At 47.5% G+C, this 24,337-nt stretch overlaps 1 protein-coding gene and 1 long non-coding RNA gene across 2 annotated transcripts; one reads left to right on the top strand and one right to left on the bottom strand.

The window, feature by feature from the left end:
- The first annotated feature begins 2,578 nt into the window (after positions 1–2,578).
- On the top strand, positions 2,579–9,293 carry LOC147092068 (uncharacterized). Its single transcript, XR_015075025.1, has 2 exons — positions 2,579–3,598; positions 7,519–9,293. It is a non-coding gene; the product is annotated as an uncharacterized LOC147092068 (long non-coding RNA).
- An 8,381-nt stretch (positions 9,294–17,674) lies between these two features.
- Positions 17,675–19,324, bottom strand: LOC147092067 (beta-1,3-galactosyltransferase 5-like). The gene has a single exon (XM_085975613.1). The coding sequence runs from the start codon at positions 19,316–19,318 to the stop codon at positions 18,389–18,391; it is 930 nt and encodes a 309-aa protein (XP_085831739.1). The 5' UTR covers positions 19,319–19,324; the 3' UTR covers positions 17,675–18,388.
- Between the last annotated feature and the right edge of the window lie 5,013 nt (positions 19,325–24,337).

The following is a 24,337-nucleotide window of genomic DNA, read 5'->3' as shown; positions in this document are numbered from 1 at the left end:
AGGGAGCGCTGCACTGTTGGAGGGGCAGTACTGAGGGAGCGCTGCACTGTTGGAGGGGCAGTACTGAGGGAGTGCTGCACTGTCGGAGGGGCAGTACTGAGGGAGTGCTGCACTGTCGGAGTGGCAGTACTGAGAGAGCGCTGCTCCGTCGGAGGGGCAGTATTGAGGGAGCGCTGTACTGTCGGAGGGGCAGTACTGAGGGAGCGCTGCACTGTCGGAGGGGCAGTACTGAGGGAGTGCTGCACTGTCGGAGGGGCAGTACTGAGGGAGTGCTGCACTGTCGGAGTGGCAGTACTGAGAGAGCGCTGCTCCGTCGGAGGGGCAGTATTGAGGGAGCGCTGTACTGTCGGAGGGGCAGTACTGAGGGAGCGCTGCACTGTCGGAGGGGCAGTACTGAGAGAGCGCAGCTCTGTCGGAGGGGCAGTACTGAGGGAGCGCTGCACTGTCGGAGGTGCAGTACTGAGGGAGCGCCGTACTGTCGGAGGGGCAGTACTGAGGGAGCGCTGCACTGTCGGAGGGGCAGTACTGAGGGAGCACTGCACTGTGGGAGGGGCAGTACTGAGAGAGCGCTGCTCTGTCAGAGGTGCAGTACTGAGGGAGCGCTGCACTGTCGGAGGGGCAGTACTGAGGGAGCGCTGCACTGTCGGAGGGGTAGTGTTGAGGGAGTGCTGCACTGTCGGAGGGGCAGTACTGAGGGAGCGCTGCACTGTCGGAGGGGCAGTACTGAGGGAGCGCTGCACTGTCGGAGGGGCAGTACTGAGAGAGCGCTGCTCTGTCGGACGGGCAGTACAGAGGGATCGCTGCACTGTCGGAGGGGCAGTACTGAGGGAGTGCTGCACTGTCAGAGGGGTAGTGCTGAGGGAGTGCTGCACTGTCGGAGGGGCAGCACTGAGGGAGCGCTGCACTGTTGGAGGGGCAGTACTGAGGGAGTGCTGCACTGTCGGAGGGGCAGTACTGAGGGAGCGCTGCCCTGTCGGAGGGGCAGTACTGAGGGAGCGCTGCACTGTCGGAGGGGCAGTACTGAGAGAGCGCTGCTCTGTCGGACGGGCAGTACAGAGGGAGCGCTGCACTGTCGGAGGGGCAGTACTGAGGGAGTGCTGCACTGTCGGAGGGGTAGTGCTGAGGGAATGCTGCACTGTCGGAGGGGCAGTAATGAGGGAGCGCTGCACTGTCGGAGGGGCAGTACTGAGGGAGTGCTGCACTGTCGGAGGGGCAGTACTGAGGGAGCGCTGCACTGTCGGAGGGGCAGTACTGAGGGAGTGCTGCACTGTCGGAGGGGCAGTACTGAGGGAGCGCTGCACTGTCGGAGGGGTAGTGCTGAGGGAGTGCTGCACTGTCAGAGGTGCAGTACTGAGGGAGTTCTGCACTGTCGGAGGGGCAGTACTGAGGGAGCGCTGCACTGTCGGAGGGGCAGTACTGAGCGAGCGCTGCACTGTCTGAGGGGTAGTGCTGAGGGAGTGCTGCACTATCGGAGGGGCAGTGCTGAGGGAGCGCTGCACTGTCGGAGGGGCAGTACTGAGCGAGTGCTGCACTGTCGGAGGGGCAGTAATGAGGGAGCGCTGGACTGTCGGAGGGGCTGTACTGAGGGAGCGCTGCACTGTCGGAGGGGCAGTACTGTGGGAGTGCTGCACTGTCGGAGGGGCAGTACTGAGAGAGCGCTGCTCTGTCGGAGGGGCAGTACTGAGAGAGCGCTGCACTGTCGGAGGGGCAGTACTGAGGGAGTGCTGCACTGTCGGAGGGGCAGTACTGTGAGAGTGCTGCTCTGTCGGAGGGGCAGTACTGAGGGAACGCTGCACTGTCGGAGGGGCAGTACTGATTGAGTGCTGCACTGTCGGAGGGGCAGTACTGAGGGAGCGCTGCACTGTCGGAGGGGCAGTACCGAGCGAGCGCTGCAGTGTCGGAGGGGTAGTGCTGAGGGAGTGCTGCACTATCGGAGGGGCAGTGCTGAGGGAGTGCTGCACTGTCGGAGGGGCAGTGCTGAGGGAGTGCTGCACTGTCGGAGAGGCAGTACCGAGGGAGCGCTGCACTGTCGGAGGGGTAGTGCTGAGGGAGTGCTGCACTATCGGAGGAGCAGAAGTGAGGGAGTGCTGCACTGTTGGAGGTGCCATCTTTCAGATAAGACGTTAAACCGAGGCCCCGTCTGCTCTCTCAGGTGGACGTAAAAGATCCCATGGCACGATTTCGAAGAAGAGCAGGGTGTTATCCCTGGTGTCATGGCCAATATTTATCCCTCAACCAACATAACAAAAACAGATCATCTGGTCATTATCACATTGCTGTTTGTGGGAGCTTGCTGTGCGCAAAATGGCTGCTGCATTACAACAGTGACTACACTTCAACAAGCACTTCATTGGCAGTAAAGCGCTTTGAGATGTCCGGTGGTCATGAAAGGCGTTATATAAATGCAAGTCTTTCTTTTAACCGTAACTTCAAGGTTGAAGTTTATCTTGTGTAAAACAAACTGCCTCTGGTTTACAGTTTGCTGTACAAGCCGTCCCAGTCAAAATATATCCACAGCAGTGTCTTTAACTTGAACTGCAAATCACAAAGTTTCTCCCATTTCTAGGTGCACAATGTAGAAGTGCATCAGCATAGATATATATATCCACACATATTAGTATAAAATAAGCACACATACTCTGTTATATTAAAATGGAGTCTGGAACGTTCAGCAGGCCAAAATGGCTTCACACAGTACAAAATAAGGGGAAACAGGCAGGCCCATATTAGGAAGCGGTTTAAGGAAGAGGATGTGACTCCTTTGTAGCTTGCAGGCTAGACAGTTCCATAAACAAGATAAGCTTAGCAGAACAAATTAATGATAACCGAAGGACATGTACTGTAAACATTCATATGAATGTCCAGAACCAAAGTGAGAGACAAACCGTCTCCATTGTATAAAATTAATTAACTTTATCTCAAGGTATTCCTGCATCATGACTTTTGATTATCTATTGACTAACCTTATCTTAAGACACTGAGGCTCTGCTGACCCTTTAGTCATCTTCTTGTTGACCTTAAACATTCCTTACTCATCTCTTTTTTAATGTTATTAATTGTGTCTCTCAATACTATACCATGTGATAAAAGGTTTTGATCTTTGTGTATAAAAAGAGGTGTTTTTGTCCATGTATTCGGAGAAGTCACGATAGCCTTTGCCTACGTGAAGCTCCCCTTGCTAGCAAGTAATTAAATAAAGTCTGCCTTTGACGATCACTTTGTTTCACAGAGTCTTATTGAACAGTCGAAACTTCGACAGTTTCTTGGAGGTCCCACCGAGATCGCTTGCTGCCTTTCGGTAAGTCACGGACGAGGACACCATACTTTGCTAATGACAAATCCTGAATGGCCATAAGTGAGGTTTTCTCACAGAAAAGGATTTCTCTTTAGATACATAGTTGGTGTAGTCTGTTACTTCCGACGGGAGCACTGCGATCTGTTAAGACTCATGTGTGTTTGGAACTTGAGTTAACTTGTTGTAACCTTTGGCTTCTTTTTGACATTAAAAGGAGGAGGATACTGCCGGTTCGGGTTTCAAAACTATCGGACAAAGGGAGACAACAGAAAGGTCGCGACCAGGTTGAGTTCCGGAATATATGTGAGTGTACTGTGAAGGGATTAGCCTGAAGGATAGACACAGAAAGAAAGAAATAAGGGTACCAGAGGGCCTGTGAAGAGACTAGCTCGAAGGATAGGCAGAGAGTGCACAGTGACGTAAATCTGTGAAGGGACTACCTAGTAATCCCGAAGGATAGATTGGTAGTTAGAATAAGGATAAGCATAGCATAAGGATTCAGGAATAGAACACAACTGTTTTGTAAGATAACGCTTATATGTTATATGCATATGTAAAATTGTAAAGATTAAAAAAAAACTGTTAGTGACTGAGTTGATTGACTAGGACAAGGAAGTGCCTGTCTCAAACGCGCAGCCTTAGACCGGTTGTTAAGAGGGGAAATCCCCCACGCGAAGGTCAGGACCCTGAAGTGGGCGGAGAGGCATAAAGGCACTTAGGATCGTGATACTCAGTCATTAGTTGTTAAAAGCTTGTAAAATAAGGCCTCGATCTGTAGAGCGTACCACGCAGATCGAGAAAACTGTCGGATTGTAATTTAGCTTTTGTAGAAAGCCTGCATAACTGTACTTACGTTATTTTATGTCTGAGTTGTTTTGTGTACCTGTTTGGACCTTCAAGTTATTCCTTAGTATTTTCTTGATTGTTATTATTGTATGTTATTGTTCATCGCTGTCAGCACTTTGGTCAGCCTGTAGGGGTCGTAAGAGGGTTGAGGGTAAAACTTGCGACCCAGAACAAGTGCAGCTAGTGGAAATTGAAAACTAACTAGGATGGGAGCTGCACAAAGCAAGGTCCCCGAAAGGGGAACCCCAGCTTTCCATATTTTTCAAAATTGTGGCCGATCATCCACAAATGATTTACCTAAACGGTCTAATTGGACCAAGAATGACAAATACCCATTCCCTATAGACGGAACCTTTAATTTAGACAGAATAACATGTCTAGAGAATTGCCTCGTAACTAGAGACCCGCAGAGAAAAGGAAAAAAAAAGAAATAAATTGGTCAGCCTTCTCAGATTGGAAAAAGGAAGCAGAGAGGCGACGCGAACGAAGTATAGAAGTTAGTAAACATAATAAAAAGAGGGATGAGATTAATCAGGAACAGAATAAACAACAAAAAGTTAAACAAATCAGGGTTGGCGGGGTCCACAAAATTTATGCGGAAACAGAAATACCCAAGCCCAGGTTCACACTCGTCCACAGACTAATTGGACAACTAGCAATCCCTGGGGAAATCAAAGTGGCCCAAACGAAGAGTTTGGACAAAATCCAAATTGTTCAGCATGACGTTACTTAGAGCCCACCCCAGACATTGCCCAGGAACAACAGGCTGTGGTACAATTGCCTGCAGTATCATTACATTCTAAAGAAGAGCCATTTATAAATTTAAATATGAATGGAACACAAGTTCCATTTTTTGGTAGACACTGGAGCAACTAATTCGGTCTTGACTAAACAATATGCAGTAGGAGCACCTTGTACCAATCAGAGTGTCAAGTGTGTAGGACTTTCAGGAACAACCCAGACTATGGTGTGGCCCACTCCATTGGATGTACAGATGAAAGACTTTCATGAACAGCATGCATTCTTATTATCTGAAGACGTTCCCATCAACTTATTAGGAAGAGATTTGTTGTGTAAAATGAAAGCAGTGATATCATGTATGGAAAAAGGACTGAAGGTACATGTTCCAACTGACAGATGTGGGATGTACCCATTGCAGGTCCACAATTCTCTTATTTTGTATTGTTGAACTAATCATGATGACAACCTCAGTAAACAATTACTGATGGCTGTGGGAGCATTGCAGTATGCCACAAGATCAGTATCAGAATACCAGAAGCAGTTTAATTTGGGACATTGGCATGATAAATTGCATTGTATAGCCTATTATGACAAAACGGGAGAAGATCTAGAAGTGGCAATTAATTACAAGCCCTTTCTGCATCAGAAATATTCACTTAAAATCCAAAGAATTTTAATTGGGCAAGAAGGAATAGCGTCACCAATCTTGTTGACCCAAACAGCATGGGAATTATTCAGGGTAAAAGACTCTAAGCCACACTGTACACTAGCAGTGGCGCATGAATTAAAACCTTCTGATCTAGGACAGATGGTCCTACGCCTATCAAAAGCTGCAGTTCAACAGGAGTGGAGAATAAGTCAGGGTTGGTTCAAGACCTAAGAGCAGTTAACGAGTCTGTTCTCCCTGCCTACCCGGTGGTCCCAAACCCAGCCACCATCCTGACCAGTATACCTCCTAATTCAAGGTATTATATGGTCATTGATCTCTGCTCAGCCTTCTTCAGCATTCCTATTCACCAAGATTCCCAGTTCCTGTTTGCCTTCACGTTCAAAGGAACCCAATACACATGGACCAGGCTGCCACAAGGCTATACAGAAAGCTGAACTCTCTTTTCGCAGTGCCTCAAACATGATTTACAGAACATTGTCTTAACCGATGGGTTAACCCTCATACAGTACGTAGACGACCTGCTAATTGCATCACCTACCCAAGAGGCATTGTGAATCAGTGACTCAGCTTATCACTAAGCCTCGTATAGACATTGTAGAAACTCCTCTGGACAATAGCGATTTTATATTTTATGTGGATGGATCAGCCCTCAGAGACGAAAAGGGCTCGCCAAAAAGTGCATATGCCATTTCCGATGATCATTCAATTATCCAAGTATGCTGACTACCATCTTTCTTTTCAGCACAACAAGCAGAACTGTTTGCCGTTACAAGAGCATGTATTTTAGCTACAGGAAAATCAGTGAATATTTATATTGACTCTCGGTATGCATTTGGAGTCACTCATGATTATGGTCAAATTTGGAAACTTAGAGGATTCCTGACTTCATCAGGATCTACAGTTAAAAATGCTGAACAAATTGATAACCTTTTAAAGGCTCTCCAGTGTCCTACAAAAATTGCTGTTATTAAATGCAAAGCATATACAGGCAATCAAGACCAGGCTTCTTTGGGCAATGATAGGGCGGATCGAGCAGCTAAGGCTGCTGCTCTTTCTGATACAGGGTCACAAGTGTCTGCATATGTTCTTAGAAATCAAGATCCAGACAATCCCCCACCCACAATTGATGACGTTTTGGCCTATCAATTACAGGCCAGTCCGGACGAAGTGTTAGCTTGGGTGAATGATTCTTGTTTTAAAACACCTGAAGGAGTATGGGTCTACCATGACGGCCGCATGGTGGCTCCCAAGTCAATACTCCCATGGATTGCCTGATGTGTCCACATGTTCACATGCAGGCAAAGGGGGGATGGCAGACTATATCACACAAACTTGGTATTCACCAGGCAGTGACAATTACAAAACAAATTAGTGAACAATGCATTACCTGCCAAACAATGAACCCAGGTAAAACGGAAAAGGTACAGGCTGCCTCCCACCCAAATCCAACAGGACCCTTTGTACATTTACAGATGGATTTTATTGAATTACCGGTATGTTTAGGATTTAAGTATGTATTAGTTATTGTAGATGTGTTTTCACGATGGATTGAAGCCTTTCCATGTAAAAAAAAAATGATGCAGTTACTGTTGCAAAATGTTTGTTAAAAGAAATTGTACCACGATTTGGTATACCTGCAAAACTTTCAAGTGACAATGGACTTCTACTGCAGCTATCATCCACAGTCAGCGGGACTGGTAGAAAAATATAATGGTATGCTGAAGAATAAACTTTCTAAACTTTGCAATGAAACTGGACTTAAATGGGTCGAACTATTACCCCTAGCATTGATGATAATGCGAGCAGCAACTAACAGGACAACCGGACTATCGCCACAAGAGATTGTTATGGGACGACCCCTAAGACTGCCATTTTCAGCGTCACTTACGGTTAAGCAAATGGACATCCATAAAATGGATGAGAACATGTTAAACTATTGTATTGCATTAACGAGATGTATTTCCAGCTTTCACCAGCAGGTAAAAGAGGCGCAAACGGAACCAGCGGAAGGAAGGTGCCATAACTTGGAACCAGGAGATAACGTATACGTAAAGGTCTTCAAAAGAAAGAACGGACTACAACCACGCTTTGAAGGGCCATACCAAGTACTCCTGACAACGAACACAGCTGTTAAAAACAAGGAAAGACCGACCTGGATACACGCATCCCATTGCAAGAAAGCACCAGACGGGGACATTTAAAAAAAAAAGACTTGAGACGATAAAATTATTGTTTACGCTGTACGTGCTCATTGAGATGGTATACGTAAACTGTCAGAGATATATTGAAGAACCCCGAAAGAAACGAGAATTACATGTTAACACTTTTCTGTATATGGCTTACGAGCATGCTAAGGATAGTGGTAGATCTAGTTGCTGGGTCTGTGCCCACATACCCATTCACACCACAGGAGGAATCCCACTAAGATCTATTCCCTTTAATATTTCCGAAACAGCAGAATGGATCATAAGGCGAAATAGTTCAGGCAACCCAGACAGAACCATGGATATGATTCAGTGGAGATCAGCAGGTTATAATCTGACCACCTTCCAGGGATGGTATCAACCCAATTATAACCATATACTCGAGCGCCTCCTTCCTCTCCTTAACTAACACCTCAGGAGTTGGCAGACCGCAAGGGTCGTTATGCCTTAAAAAGGAGGTCAAGGTAGGGAGGAAGGTTGGACAGAGAATAGGAGAGAGTTCTTGCAATCAAACAGTCACGTGGCAACCACCTATTCCTGGTCTGACCAAGCAGGGAACGTTTTTACTAGAATGGACCAAGGTGTTTAATCAAACCAGTAAGTTGCTATGGGCTGGCGATGCTTTCCGCTTATGGAGGGAGATCAGGACAATCCCTTTCGTGAAGAGATGATACGGTTGGACAAAATACGATTTTAACAATTAGGATAGACAAGAGAGGAGAGACGATCTTAGATAAGGTCAGCCATCAATACAGGTATTATACCGGGGATGGTCAAAACGGAAATGAAGTCGGTATCCTTAGGCCAAAATTTAAATTTGGCATGAGGACCGACAAGAGGGACTGAAAGAATTAATGTGGGCTATATTGTCCTAGGTAGGACAAAATGGGGGAATGTAGAAGTGCATCAGCATAGATATATATATCCACACATATTAGTATAAAATAAGCACACATACTCTGTTATATTAAAATGGAGTCTGGAACGTTCAGCAGGCCAAAATGGCTTCACACAGTACAAAATAAGGGGGAAACAGGCAGGCCCATATTAGGAAGCGGTTTAAGGAAGAGGATGTGACTCCTTTGTAGCTTGCAGGCTAGACAGTTCCATAAACAAGATAAGCTTAGCAGAACAAATTAATGATAACCGAAGGACATGTACTGTAAACATTCATATGAATGTCCAGAACCAAAGTGAGAGACAAACCGTCTCCATTGTATAAAATTAATTAACTTTATCTCAAGGTATTCCTGCATCATGACTTTTGATTATCTATTGACTAACCTTATCTTAAGACACTGAGGCTCTGCTGACCCTTTAGTCATCTTCTTGTTGACCTTAAACATTCCTTACTCATCTCTTTTTTAATGTTATTAATTGTGTCTCTCAATACTATACCATGTGATAAAAGGTTTTGATCTTTGTGTATAAAAAGAGGTGTTTTTGTCCATGTATTCGGAGAAGTCACGATAGCCTTTGCCTACGTGAAGCTCCCCTTGCTAGCAAGTAATTAAATAAAGTCTGCCTTTGACGATCACTTTGTTTCACAGAGTCTTATTGAACAGTCGAAACTTCGACAGTTTCTTGGAGGTCCCACCGAGATCGCTTGCTGCCTTTCGGTAAGTCACGGACGAGGACACCATACTTTGCTAATGACAAATCCTGAATGGCCATAAGTGAGGTTTTCTCACAGAAAAGGATTTCTCTTTAGATACATAGTTGGTGTAGTCTGTTACTTCCGACGGGAGCACTGCGATCTGTTAAGACTCATGTGTGTTTGGAACTTGAGTTAACTTGTTGTAACCTTTGGCTTCTTTTTGACATTAAAAGGAGGAGGATACTGCCGGTTCGGGTTTCAAAACTATCGGACAAAGGGAGACAACAGAAAGGTCGCGACCAGGTTGAGTTCCGGAATATATGTGAGTGTACTGTGAAGGGATTAGCCTGAAGGATAGACACAGAAAGAAAGAAATAAGGGTACCAGAGGGCCTGTGAAGAGACTAGCTCGAAGGATAGGCAGAGAGTGCACAGTGACGTAAATCTGTGAAGGGACTACCTAGTAATCCCGAAGGATAGATTGGTAGTTAGAATAAGGATAAGCATAGCATAAGGATTCAGGAATAGAACACAACTGTTTTGTAAGATAACGCTTATATGTTATATGCATATGTAAAATTGTAAAGATTAAAAAAAAACTGTTAGTGACTGAGTTGATCGACTAGGACAAGGAAGTGCCTGTCTCAAACGCGCAGCCTTAGACCGGTTGTTAAGAGGGGAAATCCCCCACGCGAAGGTCAGGACCCTGAAGTGGGCGGAGAGGCATAAAGGCACTTAGGATCGTGATACTCAGTCATTAGTTGTTAAAAGCTTGTAAAATAAGGCCTCGATCTGTAGAGCGTACCACGCAGATCGAGAAAACTGTCGGATTGTAATTTAGCTTTTGTAGAAAGCCTGCATAACTGTACTTACGTTATTTTATGTCTGAGTTGTTTTGTGTACCTGTTTGGACCTTCAAGTTATTCCTTAGTATTTTCTTGATTGTTATTATTGTATGTTATTATTCATCGCTGTCAGCACTTTGGTCAGCCTGTAGGGGTCGTAAGAGGGTTGAGGGTAAAACTTGCGACCCAGAACAAGTGCAGCTAGTGGAAATTGAAAACTAACTAGGATGGGAGCTGCACAAAGCAAGGTCCCCGAAAGGGGAACCCCAGCTTTCCATATTTTTCAAAATTGTGGCCGATCATCCACAAATGATTTACCTAAATGGTCTAATTGGACCAAGAATGACAAATACCCATTTCCTATAGACGGAACCTTTAATTTAGACAGAATAACATGTCTAGAGAATTGCCTCGTAACTAGAGACCCGCAGAGAAAAGGAAAAAAAAAGAAATAAATTGGTCAGCCTTCTCAGATTGGAAAAAGGAAGCAGAGAGGCGACGCGAACGAAGTATAGAAGTTAGTAAACATAATAAAAAGAGGGATGAGATTAATCAGGAACAGAATAAACAACAAAAAGTTAAACAAATCAGGGTTGGCGGGGTCCACAAAATTTATGCGGAAACAGAAATACCCAAGCCCAGGTTCACACTCGTCCACAGACTAATTGGACAACTAGCAATCCCTGGGGAAATCAAAGTGGCCCAAACGAAGAGTTTGGACAAAATCCAAATTGTTCAGCATGACGTTACTTAGAGCCCACCCCAGACATTGCCCAGGAACAACAGGCTGTGGTACAATTGCCTGCAGTATCATTACATTCTAAAGAAGAGCCATTTATAAATTTAAATATGAATGGAACACAAGTTCCATTTTTTGGTAGACACTGGAGCAACTAATTCGGTCTTGACTAAACAATATGCAGTAGGAGCACCTTGTACCAATCAGAGTGTCAAGTGTGTAGGACTTTCAGGAACAACCCAGACTATGGTGTGGCCCACTCCATTGGATGTACAGATGAAAGACTTTCATGAACAGCATGCATTCTTATTATCTGAAGACGTTCCCATCAACTTATTAGGAAGAGATTTGTTGTGTAAAATGAAAGCAGTGATATCATGTATGGAAAAAGGACTGAAGGTACATGTTCCAACTGACAGATGTGGGATGTACCCATTGCAGGTCCACAATTCTCTTATTTTGTATTGTTGAACTAATCATGATGACAACCTCAGTAAACAATTACTGATGGCTGTGGGAGCATCGCAGTATGCCACAAGATCAGTATCAGAATACCAGAAGCAGTTTAATTTGGGACATTGGCATGATAAATTGCATTGTATAGCCTATTATGACAAAACGGGAGAAGATCTAGAAGTGGCAATTAATTACAAGCCCTTTCTGCATCAGAAATATTCACTTAAAATCCAAAGAATTTTAATTGGGCAAGAAGGAATAGCGTCACCAATCTTGTTGACCCAAACAGCATGGGAATTATTCAGGGTAAAAGACTCTAAGCCACACTGTACACTAGCAGTGGCGCATGAATTAAAACCTTCTGATCTAGGACAGATGGTCCTACGCCTATCAAAAGCTGCAGTTCAACAGGAGTGGAGAATAAGTCAGGGTTGGTTCAAGACCTAAGAGCAGTTAACGAGTCTGTTCTCCCTGCCTACCCGGTGGTCCCAAACCCAGCCACCATCCTGACCAGTATACCTCCTAATTCAAGTAATTAAATAAAGTCTGCCTTTGACAATCACTTTGTTTCACAGAGTCTTATTGAACAGTCGAAACTTCGACAACAATCTTAAATTGAAATGAACATATTTAACACACCCACACTTTAACACACACTTTCACACAAACTGAAATTCCAGCATCCTTTGAGGTTCCTTTCACTCACCAAATCTTGTGTTTTATTTGTCTCGGCACAGTCGGTAAAACTTTAAGATTCCTTTTTTCCCAAACTGTGTGGGTAATGTTGTTCTGTCTCTCTTCTTATCTGTTTTGACGCTTAGTTAACCAAGGCCAGACCATCAAGGATTGGAGAGAGTCGTCGTTTTTCACATCTGCAGGGTTGTTGACTTGTGGTTCTCACAGAATTTTCAAGATCTTCTCTTTTGAAGGAACAATACCAACACATCACTTATCTCACAAATGTTTTAGCCATGCAGTCTCCTGCCCTCAAAGCTTGTCGGTACATTTAGAATTCAGTCAAGAGGAGAGTCAGTCAAGTTTACCATGACAGTGTTACACTCTCCTTCCTTCCTTCCTTTCCTCGCTCCCTCCCGCTCTCCTTCCCACTCTATCTCCCTCTCTCCTTCCCTTACTGCCTCTTCCTCCTTTCCTCTCTTCCTCCCGCTCCTTCCCACTCTATCTCCCTCTCTCCTTCCCTTACTGCCTCTTCCTCCTTTCCTCTCTCCCTCCCGCTCTCCTTCCCTCTCTATCTCCCTCTCTCCTTCCCTTACTGCCTCTTCCTCCTTTCCTCTCTCCCTCCTGCTCTCCTTCCCACTCTATCTCCCTCTCTCCTTCCCTTACTGCGTCTTCCTCCTTTCCTCTCTCCCTCCCGCTCTCCTTCCCTCTCTCCCTTCCGCTCTCGGTCCCCTCGCTCCTACCCTCCTTCCCTTTCTCACTCTGTCTCTCTTTCCCTAAAGAGTGACAAATCCCCAGGGCCAGATGGTTTCCATCCCAGGGATTGAAAGGAAGTCGGTGAGCACATTGCAGATGCACAAACTATAATCTTCCAAAGTTCTCTAGATTCAGGAACCATCCCTTTAGATTGGAAAATTGCGCCTGTCACTCCGATTTTTAAAAATGGCGAGAGAGGGAAACTAGGGAATTATAGACCAGTTAGTCTAACATTTGTTGTCGGGAAATTGCTAGAGTCTGTGTAATTAAGGATAGCGTGACTGAATATCTTGAAAATTTTCAGTTGATCAGAGATCAACGTGCGGCGTCAACTGAAGTTATAATTACTAGTCCTAGCCCTTTTCGGGCTACCCCGGATCAGGCGTATTCCCCAGACGTTCACCTTCAACTAAAGTTAGAGATAGCTGAATCCTATAATATGCTTAATTGGGTCTAAAGCTCCAGACTATCTCGCCCTAAAGGAAAGGAATGACTTGAAGATGTTACCGTCCTCCAGATAGCACTTTTAATAAGTTTAACTAGACTGTAACCTTCCGGATATTATGAGGGTCTGGAATACTCCCCCAGAATTCTGCAACTCCTCACCAAAGAGTGTACAGAGATTGAGTTCACGAGTTTGATACAGAAGTACTCTGTGAGACAATTCTAATAATATATAGATTTATTAAAAAACCGACATGTAGTTAACAGCTAGTGATTCAGTCGCAACATTAACAGTTCAAAAACAAATAGCTTACAATTCTTATTCTCAGAGATCCTTATTCTCAAATCTTAACTTTGTGACATTTTTACATTTCTACTTCTTTCTAATCCAGGCTATCCACCAAAATCAAAATACCTTGATTACCCGAGACTCAAAGAGTTGTAGGCTTACAGAGTGGTTCTCTGATGCTGAGAATTGCTTGCCCCTTCCAGCGACTTCAGGCTTCCTATTTGAAAATTCTATATTTTATACCCTTTTTTCAGTGGTATATCCTTTGAAGTTTTCTGCTGATGTAAGCTAATTATCTTTAGTCATCTTTCTGTTGACTTCTTTCTATTCTTACTGCTGTTTTGCTGTGTAGAATTCTGTCTGCTGTGTAGATGTTCAAAACACATCATAAAAAACGATTATAACAGATGTATCTATTTGATGCCATTTTTACGAAGGCCTTCTATTCAATTCTTAAATCACCTTAGCTGGTTGTAAGCAGACTTTGAGTCGCCTATGTGTTCCAAGTTCAATACAAAAACCATGTGATTGCTTGGTGCATCTATTTATGTCATATCTACAAAGTCTTCTGTTTGTATCTTTTTACAACATGTAAATTAAAAACACTTCAACCGAGTACTTGATTGTTTTCCTAGCCATCTCAATTGGTTGTATTACAGACTTATATCTCCTGTCTTTCATTTAATGTCATATTTATGAAGGCATATGATTCTTTAATGTTCTGTGTTTCTGTTTCCCGACGTGTTGGTTTATAACACCTTAACATTATACCATTGTGCTCTTTCATGTGCCTGTTTATCAAGTGTTGTTTAAAACAATTTAACTGGGTAAATCTTATTGTGTTCTTTCCAAATCTCAGACATTCTGGAAGCTCCAATGGTTTGCTTCAATAAGGCCATTGTTTCAGTGTCAACAACCAATTCCCATTTCAAAAGCTTGTATGGTGTTTACAGCTTTGTGTTAACAACTCATCTTATCTCAAAAGCCTGTATTCTGTTTACAGCCTGTGTCTTTGAGGCTTTTAGATTTTTAAACCCAGTTTTCATGTTTTAATAAAGTCAGAATTCTGTTCATAGGATGGCGTATTTTTCTGAATAGGTATGGCTCATTCCTTTACAAGCTAAGTTAGAAGCCCATGGAATTGAGGGCAAATTATTGACCTGGTTAGGAAATTGGCTGAGCGGCAGGAGACAGAAAGTAGGGATAATGGGTAGGTACACAAATTGGCAGGCTGTGACTAGTGGTGTCCCGCAGGGATCTGTGTTGGGGCCTCAACTATTCACAATATTTATTAATGACTTAGATGATGGCATAGAAAGTCACATATCCAAATTTGCCGATGACACTAAGATAGGTGGCATTGTAAGCAGCGTAGACGAAAGCATAAAATGACAAAGGCATATCGACAGATTAAGTGAATGGGCAAAACTGTGGCAAATGGATTTCAATGTGAGCAAATGTGAGGTCATCCACTTTGGATCTAAAAAGGATAGAACAGGGTACTTTCTAAATGGTGAAAGGCTAAAAACAGTGGAGGTCCAAAGAGACTTGGGGGTTCAGGTACATTGTGCTGCCTTTAGGAATTTATGTTAGTTTTCCAGTTAATTCAGGGGTTTGAGTAATTTGGGTCGATTTCCATTGTGTGCCGCCACCTAGTGGATATTTGGTACCTAGCAAGTGCAGTAAAGTAAACTGTATATCACAGACCTGCAGCTCGACACATGGTCTGGGAAATTATTTTCTTGTCACGCTCCAGCCTTGGACACTATGGCCTAGAAATTGGGTTTTGGCTTAGCCAGGGCTTTAGCGCCGGAAATTAGTGCCGGCGCTAAGTCCCCTGCGCGCGCCTAAAATTCAGTGGCGCTGCGCCCAAACGGCTGCCGGCGCTGCGCCCAAACGGCTGCCGGCGCTACTGAAGGGTCTTAGCGCCTGGAAAAGGGCGCTAACTGCCGTTTCGCGCCGCAATTCCGGCGCTGCGGCACCCGGTGCGGCAGGCTGGGGAAGTGCAGGCCTCCTCCTTCCGTTCAGGAGGAGCTGCCTGCACCCGGCCGCGGCCCGCGCAAATCTGCTTAAAAATGAGCCCGGCACCTCGGACAAGTGCCGGGCTTGCATCTGTTCCGGGGGGGGGGGGGGAGAGAAGTCCGGGGAGGGAGCTGCGGGCAGGCGGCCGGCGGGAAAGCGGCCGGCCGCCGCGGGGCCTTTAATGCGCCGGCGCTAACTGCAGTAAGGCACCTCTGACAAAACGCTGGTTGCGGCTGCCACGGGCGAGGCGGCCGCAACTCAATTTTGGAGTTCGGGCGGGTTACCACGGCAACCGGGACGCTGCGCACACCGATGACGTCATTGGTGCCGGCGCAGCGCTACCGGAGCAACGCCGATTTAGGGCCCCAGGGAATTTCACTACTGGCCATAACTCCGGCGCAAGGCCCTCTAGCGCCTCAAATGAGGCGCTAAGGCTACTGAATTTTCAGCCGTATTTTCAGTAAAGTTTACAAGCAAAGTCAAGCCTTGTGATTTTTATGGGAAGATATCAAGTTGTTAGCTACCTGTCTAGCTCTGCATAGGAACGCGCTGCAAGGGCAGAATATACATAGATCATTAAAATGTCATGAACAGGTACAGAAAATAATCAAAAAGGCTAATGCAGTGCTGGCCTTTATATCCAGAGGACTGGAATACAAGGGGGTAGAAGTTATGCTACAGCTATACAAAGCCCTGGTTAGACCACACCTGGAGCACTGTGAGCAGTTCTGGGCACCACACCTTCAGAAGGATATATTGGCCTTGGAGGGAGTGCAGCGTAGGTTTACCAGAGTGATACCCGGACTCCAAGGGTTAAGTTACAAGGAGAGATTACACAAATTAGGGTTGTAGTCCCTGGAATTTAGACGGTTAAGGGGTGATCTGATCGAAGTTTTCAGGATATTAAGGGGAACAGATAGGGTAAGTAGAGAGAAACTATTTCCGCTGGTTGGGGATTCGAGGACTAGGGGGCAGAGTCTAAAAATTAGAGCCAGACCTTTCAGCAGTGAAGTTAGGAAACACTTCTACACACAAAGGGTGGCAGAAGTTTGGAACTCTCTTCCGCAAAAAGCAGTTAATGCTAGATCAATTGTTAATTTTAAATCGGAGATTGATAGCTTTTTGTTAACCAAAGGTATTAAGAGATATGGGCCAAAGGCGGGTATATGGAGTTAGATTGCAGATCAGCCATGATCTCATTGAATAGCAGAACAGGCTCGAGGGGCTGAATGGCCGACTGCTACTTCCTAAGGTCCTATTTTCCTATGTCCCGGGGTCATTCCTGCGAGTGAGTCCCACGCACACCAGTCGCTCACAAGCAGAGATTCAGAATTTTATTCTGCTGTGTAATCGGAAATTGGAGTCGTGCTATTCTCCCCCGGTACCTGGGTCCAATATTTATACCTTAACAAACGTCATACAGATGATCTGGCCATTATCTCATTGCTGTTTGTGGGAGCTTGCTGAGCGCAAATTAGCAGGGGGAGAGGGGGAGAGGGAGAGAGGGAGTGTCGTAGGGAGAGGGGGAGAGGGAGTGTCGGGGGTGGAGAGGGAGGGGGTGTCGGGGGGGGAGAGGAGGAGAGTGAGTGTCGGGGGGTGGAGAGGGGAGAGGGGGTGTCGGGGGGGGAGAGGGGGAGAGTGAGTGTCGGGGGTTGGAGAGGGGGAGAGTGAGTGTCGGGGGGTGGAGAGGGAGGGGGTGTCGGGGGTGGAGAGAGGGAGGGCGGTGTCGGGGGGGAGAGTGAGTGTCGGGGGGAGAGGTGGAGAGTGAGTGTCGGGGGGTGGAGAGTGGGAGAGGGGGTGTCGGGGGGGAGAGGGGGTGTCGGGGGGGAGAGGGGGAGAGTGAGTGTCGGGGGGGAGAGGGGGAGAGTGAGTGTCGGGGGGGAGAGGGGGTGTCGGCGTGGAGAGGGGGAGAGGGGGCGAGGGGGTGTCGGGGGGGAGAGGGGGAGAGTGAGTGTCGGGGGGGGAGAGGGGGAGAGTGAGTGTCGGGGGGAGAGGGGGAGAGTGAGTGTCGGGGGGGAGAGGGGGAGAGTGAGTGTCGGGAGGGAGAGGGGGTGTCGGGGGGGAGAGGGGGTGTCGGGGGGGAGAGGGGGAGAGTGAGTGTCGGGGGGGAGAGGGGGAGAGTGAGTGCTGGGGGGTGGAGAGGGGGAGAGGGGGTGTCGGGGAGGGAGAGGGGGAGAGTGAGTGTTGGGGGGAGAGGGGGAGAGTGAGTGTCGGGAGGGAGAGGGGGAGAGTGAGTGTCAGGGGGGAGAGGGGGTGTCGGGGGGGTGTCGGGGGGAGAGGGGGAGAGTGAGTGTCGGGGGGGAGAGGGGGAGAGTGAGTGTTGGGGGGTGGAGAGGGGGAGAGGGGGTGTCGGGGAGGGAGAGGGGGAGAGTGAGTGTTGGGGGAGAGGGGGAGAGGCGGTGTCGGGGGGAGAGGGGGAGAGGGAGTGTCAGGGGGAGAGGGAGTGTCGGGGGGAGAGGGGGAGAGGGAATGTCGGGGGGAGAGGGGTGTTGGGGGTGGAGAGAGGGAGAGTGTGTGTCGGAGGGGGAGAGGGGGTGTCGGGGAGCTGCCACCATCGTTGCACAGACGTTCGGGAGGAGGGAAACGGGCTGGTGCCGGGGCCAGAGCCACCAGTTTGCTCAGCTCCATCCCACCGTTATGCGAGGGTGTACTTTCCTTTTTTTTAAAAAGCTGATTTAAAAAAAATTCTTCTCACAGACCGCGAGGGGGCCGCGGACCCTCCGGACGAGCACAGTGACCGCGCAGCCAATTTCAAGGGCCCGCGCACGGAAAAACAATATTGCAGGGGACATTGCTGCCCTTTTATTGCTTTAAGGACAACGTCTCTCGTCGCTCAGTTGCTCCCAGTAGTTCCGCAACTCATTGGGTGTCGTCAAGTGAGAGGTCACGAGTTTGCGAAAGCCACAAACTGAAAAGGCGACCCTTGTGTTGTAGAAGGTTGGCCCTGGCTGGATTTCCACCGGCGCGAGCTTCAACACCGCCAGGCAGAGACCGACGTAGACATCCTCCAGTTTGAATAGGGGGATGCTCTTCGAGATGTTCCAGACCTGGCTGGCGACGTCGGCCGAGAGCACGTACCCGGTGCCGGAGCAGAACGGCGGGTACACTTCCAGAGGGTATTCCTCTTCACTCACGTACCATTTACTGTATTTGTCCCTGATGGGCCGATGACGGCTCATTATGAAGCCGGTGAAGATGTTCCTTCCGCTGGTTTGTGACAAGAGCTCCCTCAGGTAATCGGCGTTGACAAACATGTCCGAGTCGGTTTTCATGACAAAGGCGGCTGACGGGCAGAATCGGCTCACCCATTCCAGGCCCATCAGCATCTTGGTGGTCAGGTTGTAATAAGTGTCGCGGAAGTTTTTCTGTATGATGTCCCTGTGCCAGCGACCTTCTCTCTGCAGCTGCTTCTGATGCTTCCGGCTGTACCCGAGCAGGAAGTAGGTCACCACCCTCATGCCGTGTGTTGTCCGCTCTCTCCCCCAGGTCTGACGAATGGCTGAGCGAGCTTCGGACTGGTCCTGGGCACTGGTGACAAGGAGGACCAGGAATGGGGGGCTAACGTCACACTGGCTATCGGGCCGCATTAAGAAAGAGTCGTCATTTAACTTCGGGTACTGACTGGAGCAGTGGTTTAAATAAAAGAGTATATTAAATATCAACACAAAGAATGCAGAAACAACTAAGACTTTCTTCTTTGGAAGTAACTTGAGACATATTCCACCAGAAAATATCTTCATGTTTTAAATCACCTGTAAAATAAAAGAAACAAGTTAGTGGAGTCCGGGTAATGCAAAGGGAAACACTTTCCAGTTTAAGAATATTTGGCTCGATTAGGAACATCGGAACAGGAGGAGGCCATTCAGCCCCTTGAGCCTGTTACACTAGGAACAGGAGGAGGCCATTCAGCCCCTTCAGCCTGTTACATTAGGAACAGGAGGAGGCCATTCAGCCCCTCGAGCCTGTTACACAGGAACAGGAGGAGGCCATTCTCTACCACAGAAGGCAGTTGAGGCCAATTCATTAAATATATTCAAGAAGGAGTTAGATATATTTCTTAAGGCTAAAGGGATCAAGGGATATGGGGAGAAAGCAGGGACAGGGTACTGAATTTGGATGATCAGCCATGATCTCATTAAATGGCGGAGCAAGCTCAAGAGGCTGAATGGCCTACTCCTGCTCCTATTTTCTATGTTTCTAAGGAGAACAACCCCAGCTTCTCCAGTCTCATCCACATATCTGAAGTTCCTCATCCCTGGTACTATTCCAGTAAATCCCCTCTGCAACCTCTCCAAGGCCTTGACATCCTTCCTAAAGTGCGGTGCCCAGAATTGGACACAATACTCCAGCTGAGGCCTAACCAATGTTTTATAAAGTTTTAGCATAACTTCCTTGCTTTTTTACTCTATGGCCTCTATTAATAAAGTCAAGGATCCTATATGCTTTTTTAACAGCCTTCTCAACTTGTCCTGCCACCTTCAAAGACTTATGTACGTACACCTCCAGGTATCTCTGTTCCTGCACTCCCAGGGAGATAGAACAGGTGGACATGACATTGGACGATGAGATTAGTAATGAGATAAGTGCATTTAAAATAAAAAAGGGGATATATTAAATAAATTAATCGAACTCAAAGGCCTAGAAATTCAGTATAGCCGCGTTTGGGGCGCTAGTCCTGGCGATGCACAAAGTTAAGCGCCAGGCGCAAATTAGCGCCACCTGGCGCGATATTGGGTTGCAGCGCCCCTAAAGGTGATTGCGGCGCTAAATCAGGCGCTGCACGCTACTCTTAAGGTGCTAACCCGGCAGCGCAACCCAATTTCGCGGCGGCGGGGCGCAGCGAGGGTGCTGTCAATAATCACTTTCCCTGAGACACACTGGCGCTGGCCAGCTCTTAAAGGGGCAGGTCAATTGGCATCACCAGACACACTCACTGCCTTGTAGGCCTTCAAAGCGGTGGGAGCCTACCTGTGGCGCACCAGCCTAGCAAGACATGGAAAGGGTGAGGCAGAGGGTGGAATGACTCACTGATGGGGCATTGGGTGCTTTGGTTGACGCAGTGGAATCAAGGCCAAGGAAGATGGTCGGAATGTGATTTATGTTTTGGACAGTCTCCCGGGTGTGAGATGCAGTTATCTGTCAGTGTATTAGTTTTACTTTCTGTTGCCATAGTAGCTTTCTCATGTTTGAAGGAACCACATTTTGTTTAATGAAACACTTTCTTCATTTACAATGGCCATGCCTGCTACTTACATGCATCTTGCCCTTCACAGGCTTGGGGGTATCAGACCGGTTCCATTCCTGTTCTTGGAATGGCACCAAGCATTCCGTGAGAGGGGCCTAGAAGCTACTTCTGATCAGCCTCTGACGCGCAGCCTGAGAAGTGCCGCTCGCGTAGAAGTTCAGGCCAGCAGGCATCTTCTCAGCCACTGACAGAGATGTCCTGCACCTTATCTGAGGCTGCAGATCTGGCTGAAGCAGCTGGCACTGCTCAGTCACCACCTCCTTTCTAAATCGCAGCCTTCTGACACACTGCTCCTCTGGCATGTTCATGTAGGAAAACTGTTGTCGGAAAACCCTGCCAGCGTAAGGTCTGCTGTGGTGACGTCTGTTGGCCCTCCTCCGTCTGGCCATGCCCGCCCCCCTCTCCCAGCGTCTCAGTGCCCTTTCCAGATGATTCAGCAGCAGGATGATCCCCTCCAATGCAGCCCCCATTATAAGTGCCCACAGGAAGGTTCCCCATTGTCAAGGCTCACCAACAGCAAGGTGATGGTCAGAAGGCTGAAGATCGTCTGCCTGCGCTGGCTCAGTGGTCAAATGGCTCTCAGTGTGCAGCTCAGCAACTCTTAGTAGCTCTCGAGGAAGTTGTGCTCCAAAAATGGCTGCCGCTTTTAAACCACACCAGTCCCCTTTAAATAATGCTCCTCCAGCCCGAGAGTGACTTGGTAAGGCCCAGGTAAACTGTCACTATTAGCGCCAGGCGCTACGGAGGAGGGTGCCACTGAATTTCCAGTCCGGGGCGCCCAAAATGCGTTGCACACTCAAATGACGTCATAATCAGCCGGCGCCCATGAGCGGGCGCTAAGATTTAGCGCTGGCGCTAAATGCATGCTCAATATGGGGTGAGGCGCTAGGTGCCTTGCGCCCGCCCGGAAATTGGCTAGCGCCCCACTTCTCGGCCTCTTTAGGCGTTAATCGGTGGCGCTAACAACCGAATTTCGCCCCCAAAGAGAATAAAACCCCATGTCCAGATGGATTGCCTCCGCGCATTTTAAAAGTATCTAGGGAAGAGATAGCAGAGGCATTACTACGCATATTTAATAATTCGTTAGAAAAAGGTGTAGTGCCAGAGGACTGGCGGATAGCTTATGTAATACCGATATTTAAGAAGGGGGATAGAACATGTCCAGGGAATTATAGACCAGTCAGCTTAACATCGGTGGTAGAAAATAGAAGAACATCTAGAAACCAAAATTATAATAATGAATAGCCAACATGGATTTCAAAAGGCAAAGTCTTGCTTGACCAATCTTATTGAATTTTTGAGTGGTAACAGAGAGAGTAGACAATGGTAATGCAGTAAATGTAATCTATCTAGATTTTCAAAAGGTCTTCGATAAGGTACCCCATAATAGACTGATGAACAAGGTCAGAGAATGCGGAGTCAGGGGACAAGTAGCAGAATGGATTGCTAGCTGGCTTCAGGACAGAAAGCAGAGAGTGGGAGTAAAGGGTAGCTATTCACAGTGGCAGAGGTGGGTGGTGGTGTTCCACAAGGATCAGTGCTGGGACCACTGCTGTTCACAATTTACATTAACAATTTAGACTTAGGAATCAAAAATACAATTTCTAAATTTGCGGATGACATCAAATAGGGGGGGATAGTCAATACTGAGGAGGGCGGCAATAAGTTACAGGAGGACATTAATAAACTTGCAGAATGGGCATATAATTCACAAATGAAGTTCAACACAGATAAATGTGAGGTATTACATTTTGGTAGGAAGAATAGGGAGGCCACTTATCACTTGTAGGGTGCGACGGCATGACAGGAGCTGATGACTGCTGGACAGACCACCGCCTAATCTGCTCTGTCATCTCCATCAATGTAGCCCCAAAACAGCAGCGGCAACAGAAACAATGCCACAGGAAAATCAACGCTGGAGCACTCAAAGACCCCGTTAAGAAAGCCCTATTCAGCCTGCGCCTCACAAACAACCTGACGACTCCCAGTGATGCAGAGACACAGAGTGCCCACAGCGCCTGGTCTGCACTCAAGGCCTCCATAATCAGCACCTGTGAAGAGACGCTCAGTCACTCGACCAGGAAACACCAAGGCTGGTTCGATGAGAACGACCAGGAGATCCAGGAGCTAGTAAGCCGCAAGCGCAAGGCATTCCTGATCTGGAAACAGCAACAGAACTCGAGAGCAAGAAAGCAGCTCTACAGAAGCCTGAAGGCCGAGGACCAACAAAAAACTCGCGACCGAAAGAACAGATGGTGGGTGGAGAAAGCACAGGAGATCCAGCAGCTAGCCGACAACCATGACATGCGTGGATTCTTTAGCGCAGTCAAGACCATCTACGGCCCAAGCACCCAAGGCCCTTCCCCACTGCGGGCCAAGAACGGAGAGGTACTCATCAAGGACAGAGAGGCAGTCAGTGCCCGCTGGAAGGAGCACTTCGAAGATCTCCTTAACCACGACTCTGTCTTCGACACGAGTGCCCTCAACTCCATCCCACATCAAGCTACCCGCCACCATCTCAGCACAATCCCAGCCCGGCATGAGGTTGAAAAGGCCATCCAACAATTGAAGAACAACAAGGCCTCAGGAGCAGATGGAATCCCCGCTGAGGCACTAAAGCATGGTGGAGAAGCACCACTGGCGCGAATTCATGAACTAGTTTCTCTTACCTGGAAGGAGGAGAACATGTCAGGGGATCTCAGAGACGCCGTAATTGTGACCATCTTCAAGAAAGGTGACAAGTCCGATTGCGGCAATTACAGAGGAGTTTCCCTGCTGTCTGCCGCAGGGAAAGTCATGGCAAGAATCCTCCTCAATCGCCTTCTCCCAGTGGCCGAAGAGCTCCTCCCAGAGTCGCAATGCAGATTCCGCCCACTAAGGGGCACAATGGACATGATCTTCACCGCACGTCAATTACAAGAGAAATGCAGGGAACAGCACCAACCACTGTACATGGCCTTCTTTGATCTCACAAAGGCCTTCGATCTGTTAACCGTGAGGGATTATGGAGTGCCCTCCTCAAATTTGGCTGCCCTCAAAAGTTTGTCACCATCCTCCGCCTGCTTCACGACGACATGCAAGCCATGATCCTGACCAACAGTTCTAGCACAGACCCAATTCACGTACGAACCAGGGTCAAGCAAGGCTGTGTCATCGCACCAACGCTCTTCTCGATCTTCCTTGCTGCAATGCTCCATCTCACCCTCAGTAAGCTCCCCACTGGAATGGAGCTAATTTACAGAACAAACGGGAAACTGTTCAACCTCCGTCGCCTCCAGTCCAGATCCAAGGTTGTCCCATCCAATGTCATCAAATTACAGTATGCAGACGAAGCTTGCGTCTGTGCTCACTCGGAGGTCGAACTCCAAACCATCGTCAACACCTTCACCGAAGCGTACGAGAGCATGGGCTTTACTCTAAACATCCGTAAGACAAAAGTCCTCTACCAACCTGCCCCCGCCACACAGTACTGCCCCCTGATTATCAAAATCCACGACAAGGCTTTGGACAACGT

This window comes from Somniosus microcephalus, unplaced genomic scaffold (genome assembly GCF_052327205.1).
Source record: "Somniosus microcephalus isolate GS21.2 unplaced genomic scaffold, FLI_Smic_1.0 unresolved_chr2, whole genome shotgun sequence".
NCBI classification, from domain to species: Eukaryota; Metazoa; Chordata; class Chondrichthyes; order Squaliformes; family Somniosidae; genus Somniosus; species Somniosus microcephalus.
Note: the sequence above shows the minus strand (reverse complement) of the source record. Positions and strands in the feature narration are given on the sequence as shown.

Coding starts and splice junctions, on each gene's coding strand:
- LOC147092067 (XM_085975613.1), bottom strand. CDS start 19,318: ATGAAGATATTTTCTGGTGGAATATGTCTCAAGTTACTTCCAAAGAAG.